The sequence below is a fragment of the Dipteris shenzhenensis genome, chromosome 33 (assembly GCF_047967505.1).
Source record: "Dipteris shenzhenensis isolate YYH24624 ecotype China chromosome 33, Dip_SZ_1.0, whole genome shotgun sequence".
NCBI lineage: Eukaryota > Viridiplantae > Streptophyta > Polypodiopsida > Gleicheniales > Dipteridaceae > Dipteris > Dipteris shenzhenensis.
In genome coordinates this window covers 38,239,398-38,266,265 of record NC_141628.1, presented here as the reverse complement: position 1 = coordinate 38,266,265, position 26,868 = coordinate 38,239,398, and the positions used below count along the sequence as shown (strand labels likewise).

Genomic DNA, 26,868 nt, shown 5'->3' with positions numbered 1-26,868 from the left:
ATTGCTTTTCATCCACCTCTTCAGTCCATGGCCACTATGAACACACAATTTCTCATGAATGCCTCTGGTTCGACATGCAATCATGACCACCCATCTGCTCGTCTTGATTTTATTGATAATGGTTAGGACAATAAAATCTCGAATAAAGTGCATTGTTAAGTTGTGCCAAAGACAATCATAATCAAGGACATGAAATTCGGCATACACATCCATCGATGCTCTTTTTCAAAAATATGTACTTTTAATAGGTTCCATATTTAGCAGCTCCCAGGGTGTCAGAGGATTTTAAGGTGCAAGAAAAACATTGGAAAAAAGGATCTCAAATCGACTTCCTCCAGAGAGTTGAGTGAGAGGCAGGATATCAGATTACTACATTGTTTAGGCATTCTCAGAGGGGAAATAGTCCCAGAAGTTCCATTGCAATTGAAAATTGGACAGCATCTTCTTTGCTGTCAAAGCATCACATTAAAAAAGGAAGGCGTAAGGGTGTGGCAATAAGATGTCGCCATGGCTAAGTGTCAAGCTAGTTGAAGCTCCAATAACCTGCCAACAGAGATGAGTACATAGACAAACAGAAATCAATATGCAGAAAAGGACAGTACACACACAAGAAAGTGCCAACACATGAACTGCAATACACACACAAAAAAGTGTATGCAGTATATGACTAAAAGATAAGTAACCAACATGGGATGTGAATCTAGCTCCTGAATAGGTGGTACAATCAGAAACAAGGGAGCTAACTGTACTGGAATCTCAAACAAAAAGGCTTGGAGTTGAAACACTATGTGTATACACATCACAAACACATTCTTTTAACAAAATAGTTTGGACTTCCTCCAGAGATTCACAACTTGTCCAGTAATCAGAGCCAAAACTGGATCAGCTACCTTTATAGGCACGCATTGGCCTTACAATTAAATGAACAGCTGCATCATTCCATTGCATTGTTTCTGTATCCCTTTAAATTTTGCAAAACTTGAAGTGTCCACATACTTTTAACTAAAGAGTGCAGCCGAAGGTCAGCACAACCATACGTCAAAACTGACCATGATATGGCTCATTTTCACTAAATCAGAGTTAAAACTGGATCGCTTTGGGGATGTGTGGGGAATGCTGAAATTGATGCATGCACATTAGTAGATGGGCATTTGATTATGATCTCTTGCAAAAGAGATCAGACAAAACAGAAATTTTTGAAAGCTCTACAAAGACATTTTGAGAGCTTTCAAGAGCATGTGAATGGATCGTATGAGAAATTTAAAAATAACAGGCGAAAGAATATGGAAAAGGACAAATTGAAATGGAATGATAGTTCGTTTGAACATGAACTAAAGCGGAAATTTCTTTATAATAATCAAGCAGCACAGATTTTGTTTGCCACAAAAGCTGCAGTTAGCTTTGTGGGTGTAAGTTTCAAAGAAGGTGAAGTGCATGAATTTGCTAGGGAAAAAGTTCATGTGAATTGCATGGGGGAAGAACGAGTGCTACCGCTCTTTTGCCATCATGTGCTTGTCAGTGATTTGATCAATTCTAAGTTGACATTACAGGAAACAATAGCTACATGTCCAAGGGTCAGTAGAATCAATGCTTATCGTGGTCTAATTTCTTGGCTGAGAGAAATTGTTGTGTAAGTGCTTCCTTGTGGGCTAAGAATTCAGAATGCCATGTGAATTCTGCAAATTCAGGATTTTGAAGATCAAATATGCCATGTGTATTTTGTTGTTGGGCACATGTAACTATTGTGTTGAAAATGAGCCATATCATGGTCAATTTTGATGCTGGACACCTTTGGCTGGATGTATGTGGACAATTCAAGTTTTGCAAAATTTTAATGGAGGCAATGGAATGATGCAGCTGTTCGTTAACTGTAAGGCCAATGCGTGCCTACTTGTTTGGGTATGCCACTCCAATCTTTTCAAGCAAAGATTCAAAGAGATCCATCCGCACCAGAATTTCCAATATTTTTCCTTCAAGTGTTTGCAGTGTTGCTTCCTTTGCATCAAGAATAGTTTTTCCATCCATCTCTTTTAGATAGGTTACAGCCTTAAAGCTACTGCACAATCCCAAGTCAACATGTATCTTATTGGCACTTAGATCTTCAATGCCAGCATAAGTGAGATGTGCATCTAAATCGCGGCCACAGAACATTAACTTGCGCACCAAAGCATGCATGTCTCCTCCTTGACTCTTGCACATGCTTGCAAGAAGCCAAAGTGGAGGATGGGGCACCAACTCGTCATTAGAAACATCCCTTGAATGGTGGCCACCTAATTTAGTAGCTTGGGAGGATAAGTGCAGGGATTGCAAAGAACTCAAGAGCACAAGTTGAAGAGGTAATGGCTGCACAACACTGCTCAGTTCCAAGGTAATGAGACGTTTTATGGATGTGATAAGACTCGTCCAGTGTGTATATTCGTCCATCACACATGGAATTTCAAGGAAAATCAAGCAAGCAAGGACAATCTCTAAGTGAATCTCTAAGTTGGAGATGGGCATTTTAAGCAACATATCTTTCCATCTCCGGTGCGAGCTTGGCTCTACATTGCTTGCTATCCATGCTGCAAGCGCACACTGAGGAGACCCCTTCTTTTGCACCTCATCAAATTTCCTCTCAAGAGAAGCCTGCGATTCCACGTCTAGATCGAGAGGAAGAGATATCGGTCTCGGAGAGGTGCTGAGCCTTGCAAAACTACTGGGCGATATGCTCCTCCTACGGTGAACTTCCGTTTCATTTGCTTTCTCGTGTACTGACTTTAGTCCCTCCTTGTGCGACATGTTTTTGAAATCTGCTTTACTAGCAGTCTTGTGTCACATGTTCTGACAAAGCTTTCTGCATTCCTGCAAACATGCATCCACTTTAATCTCGCTCTCTGCTTCCAAACGTGCAATTCACACTTCTATTTAATCCATATCCCCTCTCTGCTTCCTTTATGCATTCCAATTTACTGTCTGCATTCATGAAAACATGCATCCACTTTAATCCATCTCTGCTTGCAAAATGCAATTCACTGTTTATTTACATTCCCTCTCTGCTTGCTTCCTGCATTCCTGTTTAGGCTTTTTACTCATGCGTAACCTGACCATCAATCCAAAACCAAATCAACGGCTCAAAAACACATCACAGATACCCTTCATTTGCCTCTATATAGAGAATGAAGATGAATTAAAGGTGACTGAAACTCACTTGGAAGGGTAAGTGATCAGGCTGGAGCTGGTGGAGCAGAATTGATCTGAACTGTACCTGTCTCCATGGCATCACTAATGATCATAGCCTTGTTCATACTGTTCACCCCTGCAAGAGTGGCAGGGACAATGCATCATGATCATGTTAGCACATCAAAAGCAAAAAAGCAAACCATAAATTTGGCCATCCAAAACAACGGCTCAAAACACACACAAAAAAAGAAACATAACCCGTAGCAAAAGCGCTCTAGCAAACGCAGCATCATGCCATTGTACGCCCTTGTGAAGGGTCTAGTAGTTTAGACTTCGTTAGTGGTCACCTAAAGTTTCCAATGATCGATAGACGAGATTTCACTGGTGAGCTCTACACACATAGTTACGGTTCGTGCGATTCCTCTTTACATTAACTTGCCTCAAACGCAACAAATCCCAGCTTTGTTTGCTACCAAAGATGGCCTTTCCAGACGTTAATATTCCCCCGCTCTGCGTTTCTCTCTCTCTCTCTCTCTCCATCTAAAATTTGTCCCCAAACAAGTAATGGCTCAGCTATTGGGTTGAAGGTTATGTGAGCTTGGAGGACAACTGCCTACGGTAAGAATTCACTCAATCACACTACCTAAAGGTCGGAAAAGCAAGGCGAGGAACCATCTAGAGGGCAGGAAATCAGTCTCACCTTGCTGATGCTACCGAGTGGAAGTCGTCTTAATGTTGAAGAGATGCTCAAATAAAAGCATCACTTCTTTTTTAAAAAGCTACGTGCTTGCTTTTTTACTTGGCCAGCACTAGAACGTTTTTTCAAATTCTGAAATCCTGTGCTTCCACATGGCACAATATACACCCTTAGATTTAAATTCTGAAAGCCCAAAAGCTTTGCTTTGAAAGCTTTTGAAAAGCCATCTGCGTAAAAAGCCAAGCTTTGAAAGCCAAGTAAAAAGCCAACTGCACCTTTAAATATAGGTGAAACATACCGCTTGTCCCTATTTCAAACTAAACAAAGTCTTCTTTCGCGTAAACTTATAATCACCAGTTTCAAGTCCTGCTACTTCACTTCTCTCACGGAAACCAAGACTTTAGCTTAAGGTTTCTCGAACGCGATAATCTGCTAAGCGCATGCTCAGCTACGCAGCGATCTGCGATCTCTTTCAAGAAACTTTGGTGAGTTGATCTTCTGCTATCACGAACTTCTTTCAATTCCATGCAGCAGGTAGGATATGCAGTTGTACAGCATACAAAACAAAGGCCTGATTCTTGTCTAGTGAGAACACTGAAATGTCATTTCTAGGTTGGTTGAGTCCCTTCCCGTTGCGTTGCTTTAAGGCTACGCTGCTCCCTCAGCTTGAAGCCGTTACACAGGCCTAAAGATAATATTCACCGTGATGCGTTTGTCGTTTCTAAAGGATCCCACCTCCCAACTGACCTGGACCTGCACATGGGACCCAGGGATTTGACCCGACGGAGCTTTACCAGTTCGTTTTGATTGCCAGCCAACCACTCATTACATTTAATGCACCGTAGTGGAATTCAAATTGTAGCGGGCTCATGGACCCGTGGGTTTATGCTGCGTCTACAGAAATGAATTGGGTTCAAGAACCTGGAGCACGACTTGACCCATTCGATCCTTTTCTCCAACCCGATTCACAAGACAACAATGACACTAACGTCTAGCGTAACACTTGTGAACGAGATAATCAGCTATTTTCATTCTTCGAGAGAGAAAAGGAACTTGGATCTGTAGAACCAGTAGCAAGTTACGTTTCTAATCCAGTGTAGAAGACAGAGATGATGGGTAATGCAACCTACGATCTCCATTTCGGATGACAGATACCACGCATATGTCAACTAAGTGCCTTTCATTGGCAACGGACCTCCATTATCATTGAGCGTAGTATATTAGCTGCAGCTGATGGCGCTTGTCGCTCAAAAATTCCGAGTTCAACCCTTCCTTTGCTTGCTGGTTCTTTCACCGTCTATAAAGCCAAAGCATCCCAAACTCGTTTTTCAAAGTTTGTAGTTTTTATTGTTGGGACACTTGGTCATATTGTGTGGATCAACGATCAGCGATTTAGGAAGCTGAATCGATGCGAAGTTGCCAACTCCATCTCGGCGTGTCGGCAGAGTTTCTAAATTGATTCTGACAAGGGAGATAACAAAAAGAAATGAGCAACAAAGAAATGAGTAACAAAGATGGTTGGACGGTGTAGGGCTGCCGAGGTAGGTGTGTCAGGGAATTTGAAATCCCTGAACGAGAGATGGGCAGGATAATTCACGGGCAGTGGTGAAGGCGGGTTGTCCCGGGTAATTCCATGCTCCATTCTGTTGAGACTGGAAGGGTCCAATTATCAAGTTGACCCCACAAGTCAGCAACCTTGGAGCAACGACAAACGATGCACGATGAGGATTATCCTCAGGCGTTACACAGATAATCCTTGATCGCAAAACGCAAGAGTCGCTGCACTACTTTCTTGTTTGAACGATACTTGCTTGCTTGCATGGCTTTCTCATGTGGTTTCCTCTTGTTTTGGAGACTGAGCATTGCTACGTTTCAAGGTTGGCAGCCAGCTCTCTTGCCTTCGTCGCCACTGGCCACCTCCTGTCGACCATTCCTTCAATGAAACAAGCGTGATGCTATTCGGTGAGCCAGATGAAAAACTTGGCATGCTGATATTCCCGCTTTGTTGTCTTCTTGAGTTAATATTATGAGATTGTGTGACATCTTCTCGTGCTGATATTGTGTGGGCTATTGTGTGGCTGCGTGATATCTAAATCGGAAGATGGGGACGCCTCGGCCCAATTAAATGATCAAGGGGAATTGGAATGTTATTTGTCGATGTTGTGCAGCTGTGAAACGTTCCCAATCATGGAGGACTGATTAGATAACATAATAGCCTAGAAGCGCAGAGGAAACGAATTCCTTGTCGTCTTTCTGTAGTCCCGCAACTCAAGGACGCGATCAATTCATTTTCCTGATGTTTCTTCAAACGAATTCCTTGTCGTCTTTCTGTAGTCCCGCAACTCAAGGACGCGATCAATTCCAAGCATCTTGGGCTATGTTTCTTCAAACGAATTCCTTGTCGTCTTTCTGTAGTCCCGCAACTCAAGGACGCGATTAATTCATTTTCCTGATGTTTCTTCAAACGAATTCCTTGTCGTCTTTCTGTAGTCCCGCAACTCAAGGACGCGATCAATTCCACGCATCTTGGGCTATGTGATCAACTATAGCTCATGATCCACGGCTATATGCTTAATTGTGCAGGGCTTTTACTGTGTGATCAATTGTAGCAGATAATGTCCAACAGTCCAACGTTGTCTCATCAATTACACTTAATGATCTTTATCAGCTACATAATCAACTTCAGCGGATGATGTTCTTCAGCCTATTCCATTATTTATTAGCAAAACAGAGAATGTTGCTGGTAGTGGAACTGAGCCTCCGAGAGATAGATATCAGCACACGGACGATGTCTGACGTTGGATTGTGTATAGCTTTTGTGCTAGAATTTATCATCTTTAGGAAATTGCACATATGCTAACCAACATATCCAAACATGCAAAACACGAGGAATGCATATTGACTAATCATATTTGTTTTTCAGATTCCAACATTCCAGCAAAGAAATAGGCGACTTCTCGTCGAGCTATGGACGTCACAAAGGACACTCCACGTAAGTAGAATGTACGGTCATTTCAATTCTGAAATGTTTCTGCACCGTCTATTGCTCTGGTCCGCATTAATGCGCTACACCTCCAACACTAGAGGTGACTATTCGAAACGGGGGGATGGCACGTTCCCCTATGATGTATAATTTTTGGAGAGACATGTGCCAGCTCTCCACCATACATTACGTATGGTTTTTTTTTTTTTTACTCCTCATCTTGAGCACGCACACTTCTTCGCACATTCTGTTTCCGCAAGGAAACATTACATTTGCTTGGTTCGACCAACATACTAATCATGTCTGCAATACTTCTGTTTTCGAGATGTTTGCAGCCTCCAAACGAGTGTCTTCTCCTAAAGGTACGCACAACAAAATGTATTTGCTTTATTCAAGTTATTTTATCAATTCTTTCACCTTCTAAAGATAGATGTTCAGTCCATTTTGGTTTTCCTGTTGTGTTTAGACAAAACCATGTGAGTGAAATTATAGCAAAGTTTCGGATGTTTTTTTTTATTAATCCCTGTAGGTGTTTAAACCCGAACATAAGACATCGATTCATGTCACGATGTAGAAATGACCACCGAAAACTCCTTCGAACATGACCATTCGTCAACGCTCAGAGCAGCCAGAGGTCGAGCTATTCAACTTGATATAACATCAAGAAAGATGTCCTTGAGGCCAGCTACGTCATCGTGGTTGACCATTGCAGATAGATACAAGCAATGGGTTAGTAATTGCGCAGCTATTTTCTCTAGCCTTCAAATCTGCAGTGTCTGTGGCATAACCACGCTACTGTCTGCAAACCAAAGGATCGTTTCTTCACAAGGCATAGGGATCTCAAGCCACAGCGCCGCACTCGGAAACATGATACTTTTGGATGCCTGCGAGAATATGGGCATGCAAGTGACTTACTGGAAATGCCAAAGCTGCACACGAGATGCCCAGCGGAGCAGATACATTGTGCGGTTGATGCCACAGTACTCTCGGCAGTTGCTTAAAACAAACCACCTCCACACGCAACTGCTAAGCATCATAGATGTATCCATTTCAGTTACCACAACTGCAAATGCGATTGCTCGTGGCACACTCGATCGAAGGTCACTTCTAGACAATCCTCTGATATCTTGGCGAAACGTCCCACTAAGCTCGGCTCAAGAAATCGTGACGAACGAGCTGTCAGGTGTGCTCGCATACAACATCGAGAACAATCCAATATTGCGCAAGTACAATTCTTTAGTAGAGCGTGCGGACATCAAGATGGGTATGTGCATCTTGAGTCCTCAAACCATTGCAGGTATCTTGGAACTACACGATGAGACAGCTCCCTTCGAGTTAATGTCAATAGCGGAATCTCAACTTGAGCTCGTGCTTTTGCAAAACATGGTGGACCCCGCGAACCGCCGCGCCTTTGATGCAAGGGACAAGCATGAGTTTGCCTCCATATAGCTACGGGGTACAGAAATGCTTTCAGAGAGGGTCGCTTCATTCCACGTCGATGGAGTCGCAGCAGCTAGCAGTGCGTGCGTTGACATAACCATGGAGTCAGCAGTGTTCCCATTCCTGTTCCCTTTCGGACGGGGCTACTATGATGGCTGCATACAGTTCAGCAACTATGTGAAAATGAGAATATGCACCTTATTCTCTATCTACACGCTCTACAAGCCGTACCTGTTGATCATGTTCCAGTTAAAACAGGCAGTGATGATTGCCAATTCAAGCAACTCTACATGCTTGCAACGAGACATCGACCAATATAGGAAAGCCAACCCTGCCACGACCGATGAAGACGCAATGAGACACGTGCTTCGCTACAGCATGCCATCAACAATGCCGGGGTCCCCATCGTGGCATCGACGGCAACTGAAGGACCTCATAACGATGGTCGATGCTTGGGGCCTCCCAGATTTCTTTCTGACATTCACTGCAGACGAGGTCACCGATACACAGTGGCAAGAAATTAATGTGATCGAGAGCATCGCAACGCATTATAATGCGCAATTCACTTGGAAGGACTGTCCTGTTGAATGCGTGGCACTTTTCCATGCACGCTTCCACATGTTCATGCGCAAGCATTTGCTTTCATCCGACGGTCTGCTTGGCCGAATACAACACCATGTCGTTCGTTATGAGATACAAAACAGGGGCTCCCTACATGCCCATGTCATATTGTGGGTCCACCATGATGACCGTCAGCGAATTGCAAATGAGATTGCAGCTTACGTCCCCAGGGACGAGGCCCTGGATCCTCAAAACACAAGGCTGCGAGAACTAGTTCTCAAGAAGCAATTGCACGTATGCAGGAAAGCGTGCTACGTCGGACCGTCACACCACAGTTGCAAGCACGGCTTCCCTTTCGCAACACAGCCAGAATATGAACCCATCCTCGACCCTCTGACGCAACGTTGGTTGTATTACCGGCCGGGACATGAGCACCGAAACGTCGTCCCCTACCACCCTTCCGTGTTACTGTTGTGGGGTGCGCACATGAACATACAGCAGGTGACAAACTCTTCAATCTCTCACTACCTCCTCAAGTACGCGATGAAATCTGAACCAATGGGCAAACTGAACATCCGTTCAGAAGACGCCTCACGTTTGGGGTTGCAACATCTCGACGAAGTAAAGCTGAAACTCATCGCCGCGAGCCTCCTATCAAAACCAACCTCTCCAACAGAGGCCGCGCTAAACTGCATGCAGATACCAACAATCACAAGGAGCGAGACCGTTCACTATGTCGACTCCTCGCCACCATCTCTAAGACAACGCATCGTCTCGCGAAACAACAACGTCACCCTGCACCCGGTCGACATATACTGCGGGAGACCGAGCGTCATCGAGGAGAGCACGTTCTACGATTACCATAGGCAATATGTGATACGAAAGCCCAAGGAAACGCAACGTGGAACGGTCGGTCTTGACCTCTTCGGCAACAGGATCGCAAAATGTGAGCGAGTAGTTAGATTCACTGACTACCACCCTGGACATCAACCAGAGGGGTACTTCTACAACGTGCTCTTGCAAAAACTCAGCTTCAGAAATGAAACGGAGCTCATATCACCTGCCAACACAGCTGGATCCTACTTTGTCGAATGCCAAATGCACGGCCTCATATTGAGCAACGAGGACCTTGAGATGTATGTGACCGAATACACGCAAAGGAACTTGCTAGCGACTGACCACACGGACCAGTTGATCAATATGATATTGCAAAAGGTTGCGATCATCCAAGACTGCCCGATGGAAGCGCCTAAGATCGACCAGCAAACCGTCGAAGGGCCAACACGCGCGAGGATGTTGCAAAAAATGGCCGAGTTTCGCACCGTCGCCAATGCCGCGTTGACAGTAGAACACACCAGGTAGCGGTAAAAGCTTCTTGATACGGTACTATGTTTCGCATCTGGTAGCGCAAAACAAAACGGCAATACTCTGTGCATCAACAGGGGCGGCTGCGACACGGCTGAGCGGGATTGCAACCACTGTACACTACCAATTCAAGATCCCTGTGCGCAGTAGTCAATACCCACTGAACATCCATGAGACGGATGAGCGACACCTCGCAATCAAGGAAGCCAACGCGATCATCATTGACGAGATGTCCATGCTAACAAGGATGACTTTCGATCTCGTGGTAAGACAAATCGTCAATGTCACTAATGGCACATTGCATGAGCCATTCAGACACAAAATGCTGATAATTTTTGGTGACCTGGCACAATTACCGCCAGTCTGCAAACACCGCGAGGATCTCTGCGAGCCATGCCACATCACGTCCTCCGCGCACTGGCCTGCAGCGAAAATGTACCACATGCAATTCTCGGTGCGACATGCACGAGACATGCCGTTCCTCGCATTCTTGCATACCATAAGACTCAGGACGCCCACAACTGACGAGATTTCTGACTGTTTGGGGCAGTGCATTGTCGACAAAGAAGGTGCATGCCACTTCATCGATGCCGAAACAACCATCATTTGCACACACAGAGTCGATGTCGCTACCTTCAACGATGAGCTTGTGGAGAAATTCAACACTCCCGAGACGATTGTGCATGTTCAAATACACAGTAACGCCGCGAGCGAACCAGCTCTCAAAGAATGGTTGAGGACAAAAGCTTCAACGAGATAGGAAAAATTTGCGTGGGGGCGAAGGCAATGATAACGGAAAACATCGACCTCGCAATAGGTGCCGCAAATGGAGCAATGTGCAAAATCAAGAGCATCAATGCAACTAGCAGGGGGAAAATCAACGGTATCACTGTCGTCGTGGACACAACAGCGGCCGTGCTCACATTACGACGCTCGAAGCATCAGCGAAAGGCAATAAATGGAAAATGGTTCCACAAGTCCACATTTCCACTGACCCTAGCATACGCTATCACGGGACACAAATCCCAAGGTGCAACCATATCCAACGAAGCGCTGCTCATATTCCGAGGAGTGTTTGCCCCTGGCCTGGCATACGTGATGTTGTCCAGAGTGACTGAGAGAACGAGGCTGCGCATACTACATTACCCACATCCAGACATATTCAGACCAATTCCATGAGAGTTCTCACAGCCGACAACACAACCACGTGCATAAAGGTATTCACTACCAGAGATTGAAAAAGGCAAAGGCAAGTCATGAATATGTTGCGTCAAACATGCGTGCAAGGAAAATGGTTTTAATATCTTGTCTGTTGTCGAGAACAGGTGCAGAGAATCATAAAGCTCGGGACATTGCAGCATAAGACATGGACGCAGACAAGGTAAATTCCACCAGCATGAAAGAATCTTTTTTTCTTGAAGATTTAAAAAGACGGCTCATTTGAAAAGACGGTGTAATAAGTCGTGCCTGCAAGCAGCTATTTGCGCTATACAAAAGCAACGCGAAGGCAACAAAACCTCCACCAACAAAGAGGAGGTTCTTCCTAACCACAAAGCAATTCCGGCTAGCAAACAATGCAGGAGAACGTCCGGGAGCTTACATCAACGGCTTCAACACGTATGCGGAACTACGCGACTTCATTGACAACTGCAATAGGCGTTTGCCAGCTAAAAGAGAGCTGGGAGGCTTGAGATTCGCAAATGGTGCGTAATGCTTTCGAAAATTAAAAAAAACCGCAACAGTTGAGAAACAGAATTAACGAGTTGCAAGAACAACATACTCATCCTGGATTGCACTTCTCATGCAGGACTCCTCAAAGAGATCCTTGTCGAGCTTGACATTGAGTTCGATGAGACCGATAGGATGATGGAAAGTTTGGAGGGGCAGAAGCTACTAGACACGAAGACGAAAGGGATCACAGCGTATGCATGCGAGCTGCTGCATTACGGGTACAACGTATCCTTGGAGTTGCTGAGGGACACGACGCACGATCAAGCAACGGCTATACTCGAACAATTCATGGAACAATTTGGAGGGACGCACGACACGACGCACCCGGTGATGATAATGGAGAAGCTTACGTATATTTTCGACAGGGACTTATACGAGGAGCGCTTCGGTATTGGAAACGATCCTTTCACGGCAACAGAGAAAAACCAGGGCAAGTAAATAAATGCATTCTATTATGGACGTCAAACAAAAAAAAAAGACCGAAAACCTCGATGACTAACGTAATTGTCAATGTTTACGCAGGTACGACATTGAAAGACGCGAGCCTCGAGATGAAGGAGGAGCCTCCACTGAAGCACCCGCACAAGGGAATCGCGCGAGCCTCGTCGTCTACTGCATCACGTGCAAGCCCAACAACAGAAAGTATATAGGGAGCACGACGGACCTGCCGCGGAGGATCAAACAGCACAATAAAAAACCACCGGCGAAAATGAAAGAGGACTTGCAACATTACAAGCCCTTCGAAGAAAATTTCAAAATCAAAGTTTTGGAAACAACAGACACCGTAGACAAAGCATGAACTTTAGAGCAGTACTACATAAGGAGCCACAACACAGTAGGTCCATTAGGTTACAACACGCTCGAGGGCCATCCGGCCAGAGCGAGGAAGTACTATTTCCTAAAGCGTAGGAACATAATTTGACCCAAAAAATAAACATTTGTGCCTTCGAAAAAAGGGATCCAATGAAGTTGCAAATGGTGCTGGAACTTTTGTCGTACATGCAATGCAGCTTTGGGTTTGGATTTTTCCTGTCACAGTTGCATGCTTCTGGCTCAATTTCGTTTTGATTTATTATTTATACATTTCTGAAATACATCTCCTCGTCGTTCGCTCGAAGTGGAATGACAATAGATTTGCTTACAATGCAAAGAATAGGAATTTGTCTTTCTCCGAAAAAAAGAAAAACTACGTTTTACTGTCGACATGAACAACATCTCTAAAAAAGGTTGCATGCAATTGAACATCAATCTTCTGCATCTTTTCTGACAACGTGACTCATGTGAACCTCAACAAGATAGCAAAAGAGAGAAGTATTCATGAAGAGCCCAGCTGGACAAGCACTCTAGTTTGGGTTGGTTCTTCAAGACATAGATTTCCCATACAAAAGCTTGAAGCTAAGGTCGTCGTTACTGAAGATGCAATATATGAAAGTCCTTGCTTCGTATTGCACATGTGTCAATTGAAGCAACACATTCCCACTGATTCAATCGATGTATGCGTAGGTTCTATGAATGGAGTTATTTCATTAGCGTAGTCGACGTGTATGATGGTTTATCAAAACGATGTGAATGTGATTCAAGTGGCATGCTAGTTGTTCTGTTTGAAGATGGTGAAGTTTGGAATGAAGTATAAGAAGGCAGTTGTTTGATGTGTTGTTGTTGTTTTTAATTGGGTAATGAAGTTACATTGTTGTGTATAGAAGGGAGTGATCAGTCCAGTATGCAAAGTTTGTGCCAGGAGGAATTTTTGGTTGTAGAATTTGTCCATATTTGGTCAAGAATGCTTCTGTGGATTGATGTAGGGGATTGGTGGAAGCCTTTTATTGTCATGAAGTGCAAGAGAAGGGATAGAGAAGGTATGTTATGATTGTATGTTATGTTGAAGTCGCCAAGGATGTATGTTGTTGTTGTTTTTCGTATTTTGTTGAGAAGGTTTGTAATAACATCAAGAAGTATGTTTGTTTTGGTTGTTGGGTGCTTGTAGATGTTGGGTTATTGTTGTCTGTGTGAATATGGTCATGAGGCACTCAGCTCTTGCTTTAAAGATGGAACAACTTTGTTGTAGGCTGAGGTTATGTCTAAAAAAAGTTGCAATGCATGCACCTTCTGTGCCCAATGTGACTCGAAAATTAGGTAGAGATACATTTTTCTTTTGACAACAACAATGTAATTCTTGCAAGCAAAGTATGGTTGCATATAGAATATTGTTGTTCGAGATTATGTTATCCTTGTGTAATGATATTGTGTTAAGGCACTGAATATTGTCTACTACAACTTGTTTTGTGCTAAAGTTTTTTTATTGTATATGCTCCACTTGCGAGTAGTTCTTAAATGTTCTATCTCTTGTAGAACGACATTGTTAACCTTGATGTGTTTTGGCTCTAGGGCAGCAAGGTGGAGGTTCGGATGCGTGAAAGAGCTGTGTAGACCAATCCATGGGTTCTAATTTTTGAAGGGTCAAATGCAAGGGAGTCCATTGATAAGCCCTGCGAGCAGTGTATAGTGTGTGCTGCAGTAGGCTGTATTGGAAATTGAGTGCGTATGATATTGTTGAAATGGTTTTTTTCGACTTGGAATTCACGCACGATTTGGTGGATTGGCATCCATGATGGTGACACGGTATTGTTGTACAAGAACTTTTCTCTGTATCGAGCTTCTATGCCTATTTTGTTGTCATGGAAGGCGACCCATATGACTAGATCGTTTGTGTCGTTTGTACATGCTTTGAACACCACATCAGCTCTGTTTACAAGGCCATCATTTATGTCCAAATTACCAGAGCAGTTCTCCACAAGCATCCTAGGTTTTAGTTTAAGTTGCTTGGGAATGTGTAGTTTTTTATTGCATGTCTTATGTCGCATATCACTTGCTTGAAGAATGTGGGGGTTTCCATTTTCCGAGCAGAAATCCCCGAGTGGCAAGCGGCATGTCAGAGAATATGGCCAAAAACATTGTTCTTGGACCTAAATGTAGTACATCACATCACCAATATTATTCCAAGGAATATGTATATTTAGTATTTAATTATTCAATGTGAGGGAGACTTTGATCGTAATATGTTTAAAACACATGTACCAAACCCAACAATATTACAAGATAACAAAAATATCAAAGAACCAGCAGTTAAAAATGTCAGGGAATCTTTCATTGTTATATGTTTAAAACACATTTACCAAACCATGCTATATTATAAAATGACAAAACGGTCAAAAATTACACCATAAAGACACTAACTCAGTTGCACCATTTACATAGTGACAATTCGAGGTGCAGCATATAGCCACAAAATGGCAGTGCAAAATTGTAGCAGAGCGAAAGACCCATGCAGACATGTCATGACCACAAAGAGTACATAAAACCACAATGTGGTGAGTAGTGCCTTGGCACAAAATGTTTTCTATCCATAGAAGACTACCGTAGTAGGTACGTATGTCCACATCACGGGATTCTTGAAAGTGCATTGTAAAGCTCTTGTTTTGTCATTGATGCTTGGTGGACCTCTTTGTGATTTTTTGCATCTAGACCCAAGTACTGCAATAGTATGTAGTAAGTGTGCTTGCAAGGAATGTAACGATCCAATCTTCTAGACCTAAATAGGAATTCTTCGCAAGTACAAGATGGAAAAATAGATATGGTCACTGTATACTGAAGCCCCCTCATGCGAGACCCAATTGTACCAACAATAAACTCCACGTGCTCCTTAGCCTCCACCTCATTCACATGAAGCACCTCACATTCCATAGCCCTTGCTGAATCCATCCTTGCCTGCATATCTTTACACCTATCCCCACAGAACCAGATCATTTGTGGCTTTACACCTATCGGTGTTAATCCTTCCAAAAAATGAAGGTGCAGGGACTCCCAAAGCTCCTTTTCTTCCCTTTGAGTCAATTAACTTGTTACACTTCCCCCCCTTCGATGTAGATACCCTTGGCAGTGGACTTGACTCCCTGCCTGCATACGTCGAATCGCCCACTTTGTCTGATGTATTCGTACCTCTCCCACACCTTGTTCACAACCATCAAGATTGTTATTGTCAATCACAATTGAACCTGAATGTCTTCTTCTTGGCACTGGTGTGCTAACTGTTTGATACTTAGGTCTGTGTGAGTCATCTTTATGGATTGCAGAGGACATGGATTTTGGAATTTTTACTCCACATAGATTCTCTTCTTTTTCTTTTGACAACAATGAAATTTAGGTAGAGATACATTTTGCTTTTGACAATAACAATGTAATTCTTGCAAGCAAAGTATGGTTGCATATAGAATATTGTTGTTCGAGATTATGTCATCCTTGTGTGATATGAATGATCTTGTGTTAAGGCACTGAATGTTGTCTACTGCAACTTGTTTTGTGCTAAAGTCTTTTTGTTGTATGCTCCACTTGTGAGTAGTTCTCAAATGTTCTATCTCTTGTAGAATGACATTGTCAACCTTGATGTGTTTGTGCTCTAGGGCAGCAAGAAGGTGGAGGTTCGGATGCATGAAAGAGCTATGTAGACCAATCCATGGGTTCTAGTTTTTGAAGGGTCAAATGCGAGGGAGTACATTGATAAGCCTTGTGAGCAGTGTATAGTGTGTGCTATAGTAGGCTGCATTCGAAATTGAGTGCATACGATAGTGTTGAAATGGTTTTTTTTGACTTGGAATTCACGCATGATTCGGTGGATTGGCGTCCATGATGGTGACAGTGTGATATCATCAGTTTCTTTGTGCGAGCAATATCGTAGCAGTGCTTGGACTATTAGAAGGGTGAAAGTTTTCTATGTACTTGCATTTATAGTTAAGAACAAGTGTAGTCCGTAGCCTGTGGAGAGTCGTCTTTTAAAAAGAATATCTTATAGAATAGTTCATTGTTCATCATTTAACTTTCATAAACGACTTGTAGTACTCCCATGTTTTCTATGCGGTTGTAAGTCAATTGATGACTTTCGAGTAAGTGATGTGTGTTTGTATTGTTCTTTCATCTCATTGCCGAGATTGAATCGGTTGACATTTAGATCTTTGCTTCTATGGGTGGATATTGAAGATATGTCTATGCTTTGATGCAAAAGAAGATGCTAGTGGCTTGCTAAAGGCTTTTCTTTTCTCTCTGTTAAGATTGTACATCTTGTGCCAACTAGAAATGGTTGAGTAAAGTGAATGTTCATTTGTCATGAATGGAAGGTATAGTAAGCATAGTTCATGAAAATAATTTTATGGCTCCTTTTTCTCGTTGTAGTTATTAAACCTAATGACTTTAGGTTTTTTCCTTTTTTGGATGTTGAAGGCATGATTGTGTAATTGCTTGCGTATGATGTGAGGCACACATGGCTTATTTATGTTGAGCGTTTCAAGTACTTGCTTATTACATCTTCTTGGAATATGTCATTGCTGATTGGGTCCATTGTCTGTAATTGTGAGTGGCATTTCAGTAACAATGTGCGTTCATCATGGGGACTAGTGTTTATGTAGAGGAACTCTCTTGTGCTTGTTGTGAAAGGTATCAAGACAAAGTCAAGTAAACAGCTTGTTGTGCATTGATATGTTGACTGTTCAAGATTGTGTTGCCAACCTTGCGTATATGCTCATTTATAGGAATATTTGTGACTATACATTCTACCATTGCAGACTTGACCGCTTGAATTGTTTCCTTGTCAAATTTCGTGATGTAAGAGGTGCAATAAGAAGTTGTGCCATGTGGGTTCAGTATGAAATGGATATCTGTATTTGCACCCCATAGATTGGTTAACCACAGGTTTAAATTTTTTGTGTAGATGTCTTTTGGGTCATGTCTTAAGAAAATACATGGTTCTTTGCTATTTGAGCACAAATTCAATATGTAATCAGGCTCAGTCAGATGTAGTCTTTGTAGGACGTCATTATAGGACAATGTGCTTGTCTTCTTTTCTAGAAGCATCAATGATACTTGTTTCTTTTTTGAATTGTAGATTACAGACATTGATGGATTTGTTAATGGTAAGAGGAGTTGCATTTTGTGCATATGTGGGCGAGGAATCCCAATCTATATGCGTTAAATTTTTTTTTTTTGCAAGTTCTTTTATGTCTATGTGTTTGGAAGTCTCTTTTTGGGCCTTTTAAAAGATAATTGCCAATCAAAATGTGTGTGTCCACAAACGACTCTATTTGTTCATTCGAGGACATACCATAAATAGGACCATCTTGCACCCATATTAAACCATGGTCATATTGGATCCCTTTGTACTGAAATTCTGTGACAAAATAGAAGTCCACGATCTTGCCTAGTATCGCAGGATCTTTTTTCATCAACCGTTTGACTGCTTGAAATCTATGAAGATAATATTGGGATGTTATCATCGAATTTAAGCAAACCAAATCACGTGTGCTCTTACTTTCAACATTGTCATTTTCATCTAATTTGGATCGTAGGAACAACACTGGCTTCCACAACTTTTCTGCCCGCGCTGAAAAGAGGGTGGCCCTAGTTGTCTAACCATGGCAAACAAGTTTTTCCTCAACTTGTGTTTATAGTCTGTTGAAGTCCTTAAGCATGCAAAATCATGGAATCCAATGTTGGATTTGAGAATCTTCTCGATGTTTGTGTATATCAAATCATATTTTACTTGCAAAGTATCATGCTTCAATTGTCCTTTGTGCATTCGTACCCATGTTGAGGAGAGAACTTGGCGGACTAAAATCTTCATTGTCTTAAAGAAAAGGTTCTCAATACATACTGCAAACCGTCTATCAATATTCGTTAGCTCCCATTGGTCCATCATCCTTCATTTGGATGGCTCGAACCATCCTGATCCATGTTCTAGTATGCCCATTCATGAGATAGTGGACGAAAACAAGGAAATATGGTATTGTACCTATCCAAATGACACCCGATGGGCATGATACCTTGAACGGTCCTCCAAATTACATATTTTGAGGCTCATGCAAAGTATCATGTCCATAGGCCTTCATTTGTATGGGTAGAACCATCCCGATCCATGTCCTTAATGGACAAAAACAAGGAAATCTGGTATTGTAGCTATCCAAATGACACCCGATGGTCATGATACCTTACACCGGCCTCAAACTCACCTATCTTGAGGACTTTGCAAAGTATCATGCCCATATTTCTTCATTTGGATGGGTAAAACCATCCCCATCCATGTTGTAGTATGCCCATACATGAGATAGTGCACAAAAACAAGGAAATATGGTATCGTACCTATCCAAATGACACCTGATTGGCATGGTACCTTGCACGGGCTTCAAACTCACAAATTTTGAGGCCAGTGAAAAGTTTCATGCTCATCGTACTTTATTTGGATGGGTATCCATGTTCTAGTATGCGCAATCATGAGATAGATGGCAAAAACAAGGAAATATGGTATTGTACCTATCCAAATGACCAAATTTTCATCAAGTATTATGCACAACTATCAAAAAATAGTATTTGAGGAGTGTTATTCAAGTGTGCACATACCAGATGGGCATGATACCTTGCATTTGTGTCAATTTCACCTTTTTTGAGTCTTGTGCCAAGTATCATGCCCATTGGATATGCTTTGGATGGTCAAACTCGCTACAAACCCTATTTTTCACTAAGTGTCATGAACAGCCGCTGCCAAAAAACACAATCTGAGGTGTGTTATTCGAGCGCGCACATACTCGATGGACATGATACTGTGTGTAGGCATCAATCTTGCCCATTGGATATGCTTTGGATGGTCAATGTTGCCACAAACCCCATTTTTCACCAAGTAATATGCACAACCGCCAAAAGAAACTATCTATGGTGTGTCATAAGAATGCACTCATACTTGATGGACATGATACTTTACACATGTGAATCCAATCTATGTTGAGGCGCATGTAAATTATCGTGCCCATCGTATATGCTTTGGATAGTCAAACGTGCCACAAACGTCGTTTTTCACCAAGTGTTATGAGGATCTGACGTGTGTCATTCGAATGTGCTCATACTTGATGGGCATGATACTTTACACACGTTTTCTATAATCTGGAATTTGAAAATTCTAACCATATAGATGACTCTAGATAGCTTATGCCGATTGATTTGAGTACTTGGAGGGCTAAATTTGGGTCTCATACGAGGAAGTTATGTTAAATTTTGGGCAAATTATCAAATTTCAAGTTTGAAATATTAGCTAAACTAGAAGGGGAAAGGCGGGTAAAAAGGGGGGAGGAGGGAAAAGGAGAAAGGTGGGAGGGAAGCGGGGGGAGGAAAAAGGGTGGAAAAGGGGAAGGGGGGAGGGGAATGGGGAAATGGGAGGAGAGGAAGGGGGAAGGGGGGAATGGAGGAAAGGGGGGAATAGGGAATGGGGGGAGGGGAATGGGGAAAGGGAAGAAAGGGGGAATGGGGGGGAGGGGAAGGGGGAATGGGGGAAGGAAGGAAATGGTGGAAGGGGAGAAAGGGGGGAAGGGGGAGGGAAAAGGGGGGAAGGGGGGAGGGGGAAAAGGGGGAGGAGAAAGGGGGTAAGGGGGAGGGAAAAGGGGAGAAGGGGGGAAGGGGGAGGGAAAAGGGGAGAAAGGGGGGAAGGGGGAGGAGAAAGGGGGAAAGGGAAACAGGGAAAGGGGGGAGGGGGGGGAGGGAGAATGGGAGGGAGAGAGAGAGAGAGAGAGAGAAAGAGAGAGAGAGAGCAGGGGGGCGAGAGAGGAGTGGGAAGTTTGAATTCTAGAGGGGGAATTTTGAATTCCTTGAGGGAAGTATATTGACTCTTATCTCTCCCGTAACTCATTTTCAATCACACCCTCCCTCTCGTTGTGTTCCCCTCCCTTCCTCTTTCCCTCTCCCTCTCCCTTGCATTTCACTCCCTCTCCCTCTCCCTCATGTTGTGCTCCCCTTGCACTACTGTAGCAGCGTGATCTCTTCCCCTCCTCCTCGTCACCCACCTCTCCCCTCTTATGTAATTAAATTTATTTTTAAAAAATTATTGCTACCCTCCCTCTCCCTCTCCTTCTCCCTCTCCCTTTTCTCCCCTCCCTTTCCCTCTTCCATGCCCCTTCCTCCTTTTTTGTGTTAGAATTCTTGCTGCCGTGGTAGTGCAAGAGACCTCTCCTCCTTCTCTCTTCCCCTTTCCTCTCCCATTTCCCTTCCCTCTCCTCTCCTCTCTCTTCCCCCCCCCCCCCTCTCTCTCTCTCTCTCTCTCTCTCTCTCTCTCTCTCCCTCCACTCCTCCCCCCTCTCCTTCTCCCTTCCTTTTTTTAAATTTCTTACTGCCGTGATAGTGTGTTCCTTCCCTCTCTCTCTCTTCTCCCTCTTTCACTCCTCTCTCCCTCCCCTCCCCCCCCCCCCCTCTCTCTCTCTCTCTCTCTCTCTCTCTCTCTCCCTCCCCACAGCAATGCAAGGGAATGTGCAAACAAAAAAATTAAAAAATATTTTATTTTTATTTTTATTTGTTGCTGCGGCAACGCGAGAGCTTCCCTCCCCCCCCTGCCCCTCTCTCTCCCTCTCTCCCTCTCCTGTCCCCTCCATTCCCCTTTTACTTCTTTCCCTCTCTTTCCCCCTCCATCAAGATATGTCATTTGAAGGTGTTTGCTTAAAAAACTTTTGTAACTATTGCAAGGTGTTAATTGGCACCATTATAAAGTTCTGTGAGATTATACCATTTTTGCTTTTTAAACTTTAAAAGGTGTTTATTGGCACCGTTATTAACTCTTGGAGATTTTAGAGTACTAAAACTCTGAAAGGTGTTAATTGACACCATTATTAAGTCTTGGAGATTTTAAGAGGACTCTCATGGTAAATTAATCTCATGCATGGACCTTTTAATATATATATATGTATGTATGTACCTACACACACACACACATACACACACACACATAGTTTATCCATGGATTTAAATGCTTTTTATTTATTGAAGTGTAAGAATTACATTTCTTAGTTTTTTCATTATTAGTACAAAATGATAGTGTAAGTAGATAAACTATTTATTTCAAAAGGGTAGTGTCATCTTTTGGTTTTAGAAGGATATTTTCATAAAGTAGATTTTTTCAATAGAAATTTAAGTACAAAAATGAATCGGGACTGTGCACCAGTCTATGTAAGAAGTTACGTTAATTTTCATAATTTAGTTTCATTTGCTACTGTTTCTTATCTTTGGGTGTAGCTTATTTGTGTTACGTTTTCATAATTTTGATTTTATTCCCTTTAAAACACTCTAAAAAATTGCTTGTTTTTATGTTTTTATTTGTGTTTTGAAGAGAGTTTTTCCTTAAATTTTATCCATGAACTAGTCCAAAAGTATCTTTAAAAATGAATTTATACATTGACAAGTCCAAAATTAATGAAATAAGTGTTAATTCCTTACTTCTCTTATGTAGTTTTAACTACATTGATCATGATGAGATGGTCTTAGCAGAGGAATGGGTTGAATCTCATATAGAAAGAGCAAATACTCAGATGCCTTCCTATGAGAGGCTTATTGTAACTTTTTGAAGGTGTTTATTAACACCATTATAAATATTATGAGAGTTTACAACTGTATCTTATTTTTTGGTGTAACTTATCTGTGTTACGTTAAATTTTATAATTTGGATTTCATTTCCTTTATTAAACTCTAAAAAATTGATTGTTTTTATTTTTTAATCTGTGTTTTAAAGAGTGGGTTTTTTCTTAAAGTTTATCTAAAAACTAGTCCAAAAGTATCTATAAAAATGAATTTGTGCATTGATAAGTCCAAAATTAATGAAATTAGGGTTTATGGTAAGTCTAACCTTCATAAATCATACTATTATGAATATTGTAAGTGTTTATGGTAAGTCTAACCTTCATAAAGCATACTATTATGAATATTGTATATAACATAAAGCATACTATTACTACAAATATAACTTTGACCTACATAAATATACTACTATGAATATAGTAGATAACAAAAATCATAACATAAATATGATCTACATAAAGCATACTACTACTATGAATATTGTAGATAAATTGGGAGGTATGAATAGGACTAAGAGGTTGAGGGTGCAAAGATGTTTACTCCTAAGATGTCTTTATTCATTGAGAAACCTTCTATTGTTGCTTATATAATGTATACTAACAAATATCAGCTTAAAATTAGACCACCTGATAGAACCTTTCTCAAAATCATGAGTTTATTCGAATTAGATCAGCAAAGAAATGAAATCTACCTCTATAGAAGTTTCTCATATGTCTAGAAGCAAAACAATGGGTGGAATACTCACAGAGAACATACCTCATGAGAATTAAAACATGAAGCCTTGGTCTAGAATTGTTTTTAAAAAATTCTTTTGCGGTAGCAAATGCTGCTTCTGTTTGTCTAGAAGCAAAACAATGGGTGGAATACTCACAAAGAACATACCTCATGAGAGTTAAAACATGAAGCCTTGGTCTAGAATTATTTTTAAAAATTCTTTTGCGGTAGCAAATTCTAATTCTATATGCTCAATTTAAAAACAAGAAAAGGATTCAAAATTAGATTTTACCATTGCCACATAGCAAAGGTTAAAAAAGACTCTTTCTTATTAACTTTCCTAGCTTCCCTAACATGATCTTGAAAATGGATAAAAATAGTGTGATGAGTTTGACCTACATTAAATCATATTACTACTATGAATATTGTAGATAACATAGATTATTTGGAGGTAGGAATATGACTAAGAGGTTGAGGCCTGCAAATATGTTTACTCCCAAGATGTCTTAATTCATTGAGAATACTTATAATATTGTTATTTGTATAATGTGTACTAACCAATATCAACCTAAAATTAGACTATCTAATAAAACCTTCCCCAAAATCATGAAGTTTATTCAAATTCAATCTAGCTAAGAAATCAAATCTATCTCTATACGGGTTTCTCACATGTCTAGAAGCAAAACAATTGGTGTAGGCTCTAGAAATCCCTCAAAATAGAAAGATCACTCTTTTCTTTTGGCTTTCTATTCATGGAGGGATTGTAGTGAACCTGTGGAGATCCAGGTTCAAGGGTGACCCTACTTGTCCTCGTTGTCACATTGTAGTTGAGTTAGTCAATCATTGCCTTTGGGAGTGCAAACAGGCGAGGACGATTTGGAAAGGTGTTACTAGGATTTTCAGTATCTTTCATATATCACCTTTCTATCTCACCTGGGGCTCAGTGGCTTAGTTATCTCTTACTAGCCCTCAATTGTTCTTCAAGGACATGATCCAGATCCACATCTCTCATTGTACAGCGACACTCAGTGGAGTCTTGTTCCCCTTCAAGATGTTCCCTTCACTCAGTGGAATCTTGTTCTCTCCAAGATGTTCCCTTCACTCCTTTTAAAGCTGCTCATGCCTCAGTAGACACGTCTTGGGAGATTTTGGCTAGCATTGCAGCTTGGGCATATTTGGAGAGCTAGGTGTATAGAGGCGATGGAGTGTATCTAAGTTCGCTCTTTCCAAGTTATGGCCAGTACTTGGACTGACATAGTACACACTCTAATGGCCATATGGGCGAGCATGTATGGATCCTGCAGAGCAGCCACCACTACCAGAAGAGCTACTTTTTTCAGAGTTTGGAGAGGATCTCCTTTCTTCTCCGAGTCTCTCTCAGGGTTGAGGTGGCATTTTCAGCCTTTGCCTTTGTTCTTTATTAGCGCCTTTTGAGTTGTTTTTCCCCTCATGCATTGCATAATGTACTCCCACATTTTGAGCTTATTCAACAATTTATTTGGAGAGAAGAGGAACAAAAATCATTTGAGTTACTGAAGAAAAGGCTGGTAGTAGCGCCTATTCTTATTCCACCAAACTGGGCTCAAAAATTTCAGGTTTTGTTGGATGAATTTGACATTGCATAGGGGTGGTATTAATGCAAACCTTGAAAGAAGGGTGGTTTCAGCCAATCTACTATGCCAACCGTACCTTGTCACCGGTTAAATGAAACTATTCAATTACTGAAAGGGAAGGCTTGGGCATGATATACGCTTTGCAAAAATTCTGACATTATCTTTTGGCTGATGTAGTGGTCTTCCACATTGACCACCTGCAACACTAGTGCATGTTCATGAGGTAGCTTGAGCAGTTAGCTCGCCTTGAAAGTGCCCTCTTGATGGACCTGAGTGAGCCTCCTATAATACCACTACATGTTCATGAGGTAGCACCCACTGGCAAAGAATTCCGTCTGCACACTATTGGTATAGTTGTCCACCAATCAAAATATATTTCCAAGCCTTAAAAGCTAATTACCTGTGCTTATCCCCGAGGCATAGGTTCAGGGCATGTGCCTGGAGATAAATAATTGACCAACTCACGTACTCATTCACATAATAATCAATTACGAACAAATCAAATTTTGGTAATTCCATGTCAACTCTTGAGTTTTCTCGGAGACTGGTAGCCTAGACAATCAATTAGTGCCCACATGGGTCTTACCCGATTTATGAATAATCTTGAAGTTGAGCTCCTACAACAACATCATCCAATGAACAATCCATCCTTGAATGGTAGTTTTGTTGATGAAATAAAGTAGGGCTTGATGATCCGCATAGAACACAAAAGGATTCCCAATTAAATAATGCCTTAACTTCTACACACTAAAAACAATTCCTAGGTCTTCTTGCTTGGTGGTGCTATAGTTTGATTCTATAGGTGTAAGTAACCTGCTAGCATAATATACTAGATAGTCTGACCAACCATATAGCTATGCTAAGATGATACCCAATGCATAACCAAAAGCGTCCACATGCACATGAAAAATGACATCCCATCTTTGTTGTCTGAGAATTGGAGTAACTATTGCTCGGTTTTTTAGATCATTGAAAACTATGGTTGACTCGGCATTCCATTCAAACTTCAGATCCTTTTTTTACAACGGTGCTACAATCTTAGCAAATTCCTTGACGAACATCTGATAGAAACTGATAAACCCCACAAAAGAACGTAATTGACTTAAACTTATGAGGTTCAAGCATCTGCTAGATGGCTTTGATTTTTTCCGCTCATTCCATCCTTAGAAATAACATGACCAAGTAGAATACCCACTTGGACATAGAACAAATATCTATCTCACCCATAGGTAGGATCTACAACTCCATTAATCGAGATTCAACATCTTGCAAAAATAGATCTTTAACTTCTAAATTCTTGGGATGACAACAACTCAGAACCTTGTAAGGATTGGTTGGTATACACACATCTTAGCCTTCTGTCTTAATGGTCATCTCCTTTGTACCCCCATCATGGAGTACTTTTACACTTTTCAGCCAAGGTCTCCCTAACATAATTGGATAGGCATGCTACTCCATGGTGATCACAATAAAACTAGCTGTATAATAAATGCCTCCTATCGAGATATCTTGTAGCATACCCTTATGATAAATTGGTCGTTGATCTACCATACTTACTTAGGATGGTGATGGTTTATATGACTTGAACTTCAGTCTTTGGGCACTGTCTTCAGAAATGGTATTCACTCTTGATTCTCCATCCACTATTATACCTAGTATATTCTGCTTCTTAATTCTAATAGTGATGACTAGAACTTCTTTGTCACAACTAGTGTATCATTCACAAGCATGGTGACTAAGGTTTGCACTTCCTTGGGTTGCTCAGTGGATTCCTTGATTTGCTGAGCAAAGAAGGCATGATAGTATGGAGCTATTTGCATCAACTCAAAGTTAGACTGACTTGCATATTATTGATCACTTCCATGCTCGGGCTAGCTCTATGCTAGTTTCCTTTGGCATAAGAGATTTTGCTTCTTTAGAACTAGATCTTGAGGACTCTCCTTGCTTGGTCATAAAGTGTGCTAGAACTACTTAGGCATTTTGACTATTGGTGCTTTCCCTTTTAGCTCCCTTGCAATCTATGTCGCCAACTCCTTTTGTGCCTTCCAATTGATGTCCTTACCTAAAATGTCAGTGTCTTCAATTATTATCGCTACCCCTTTTGATTGAGTAATTACTTGAGCATCCATAGTTTTTGTCAATTCAGCTACAACTACTCGGCGTTCTAGATCTCTCTA

The 26,868-nt window shown here is 41.6% G+C and overlaps 1 protein-coding gene across 1 annotated transcript in view; it reads right to left on the bottom strand.

Moving 5' to 3' along the window:
- Positions 1–465: 465 nt before the first annotated feature.
- Positions 466–26,868, bottom strand: part of LOC147880081 (uncharacterized) — a 38,913-nt gene continuing 12,510 nt past the window's right edge. Inside the window, exon 3 of the mRNA XM_087372073.1 lies at positions 466–543. Coding sequence (XP_087228199.1) covers positions 466–543 — 78 coding nt within the window. The remainder of the gene's footprint in view (positions 544–26,868) is intronic.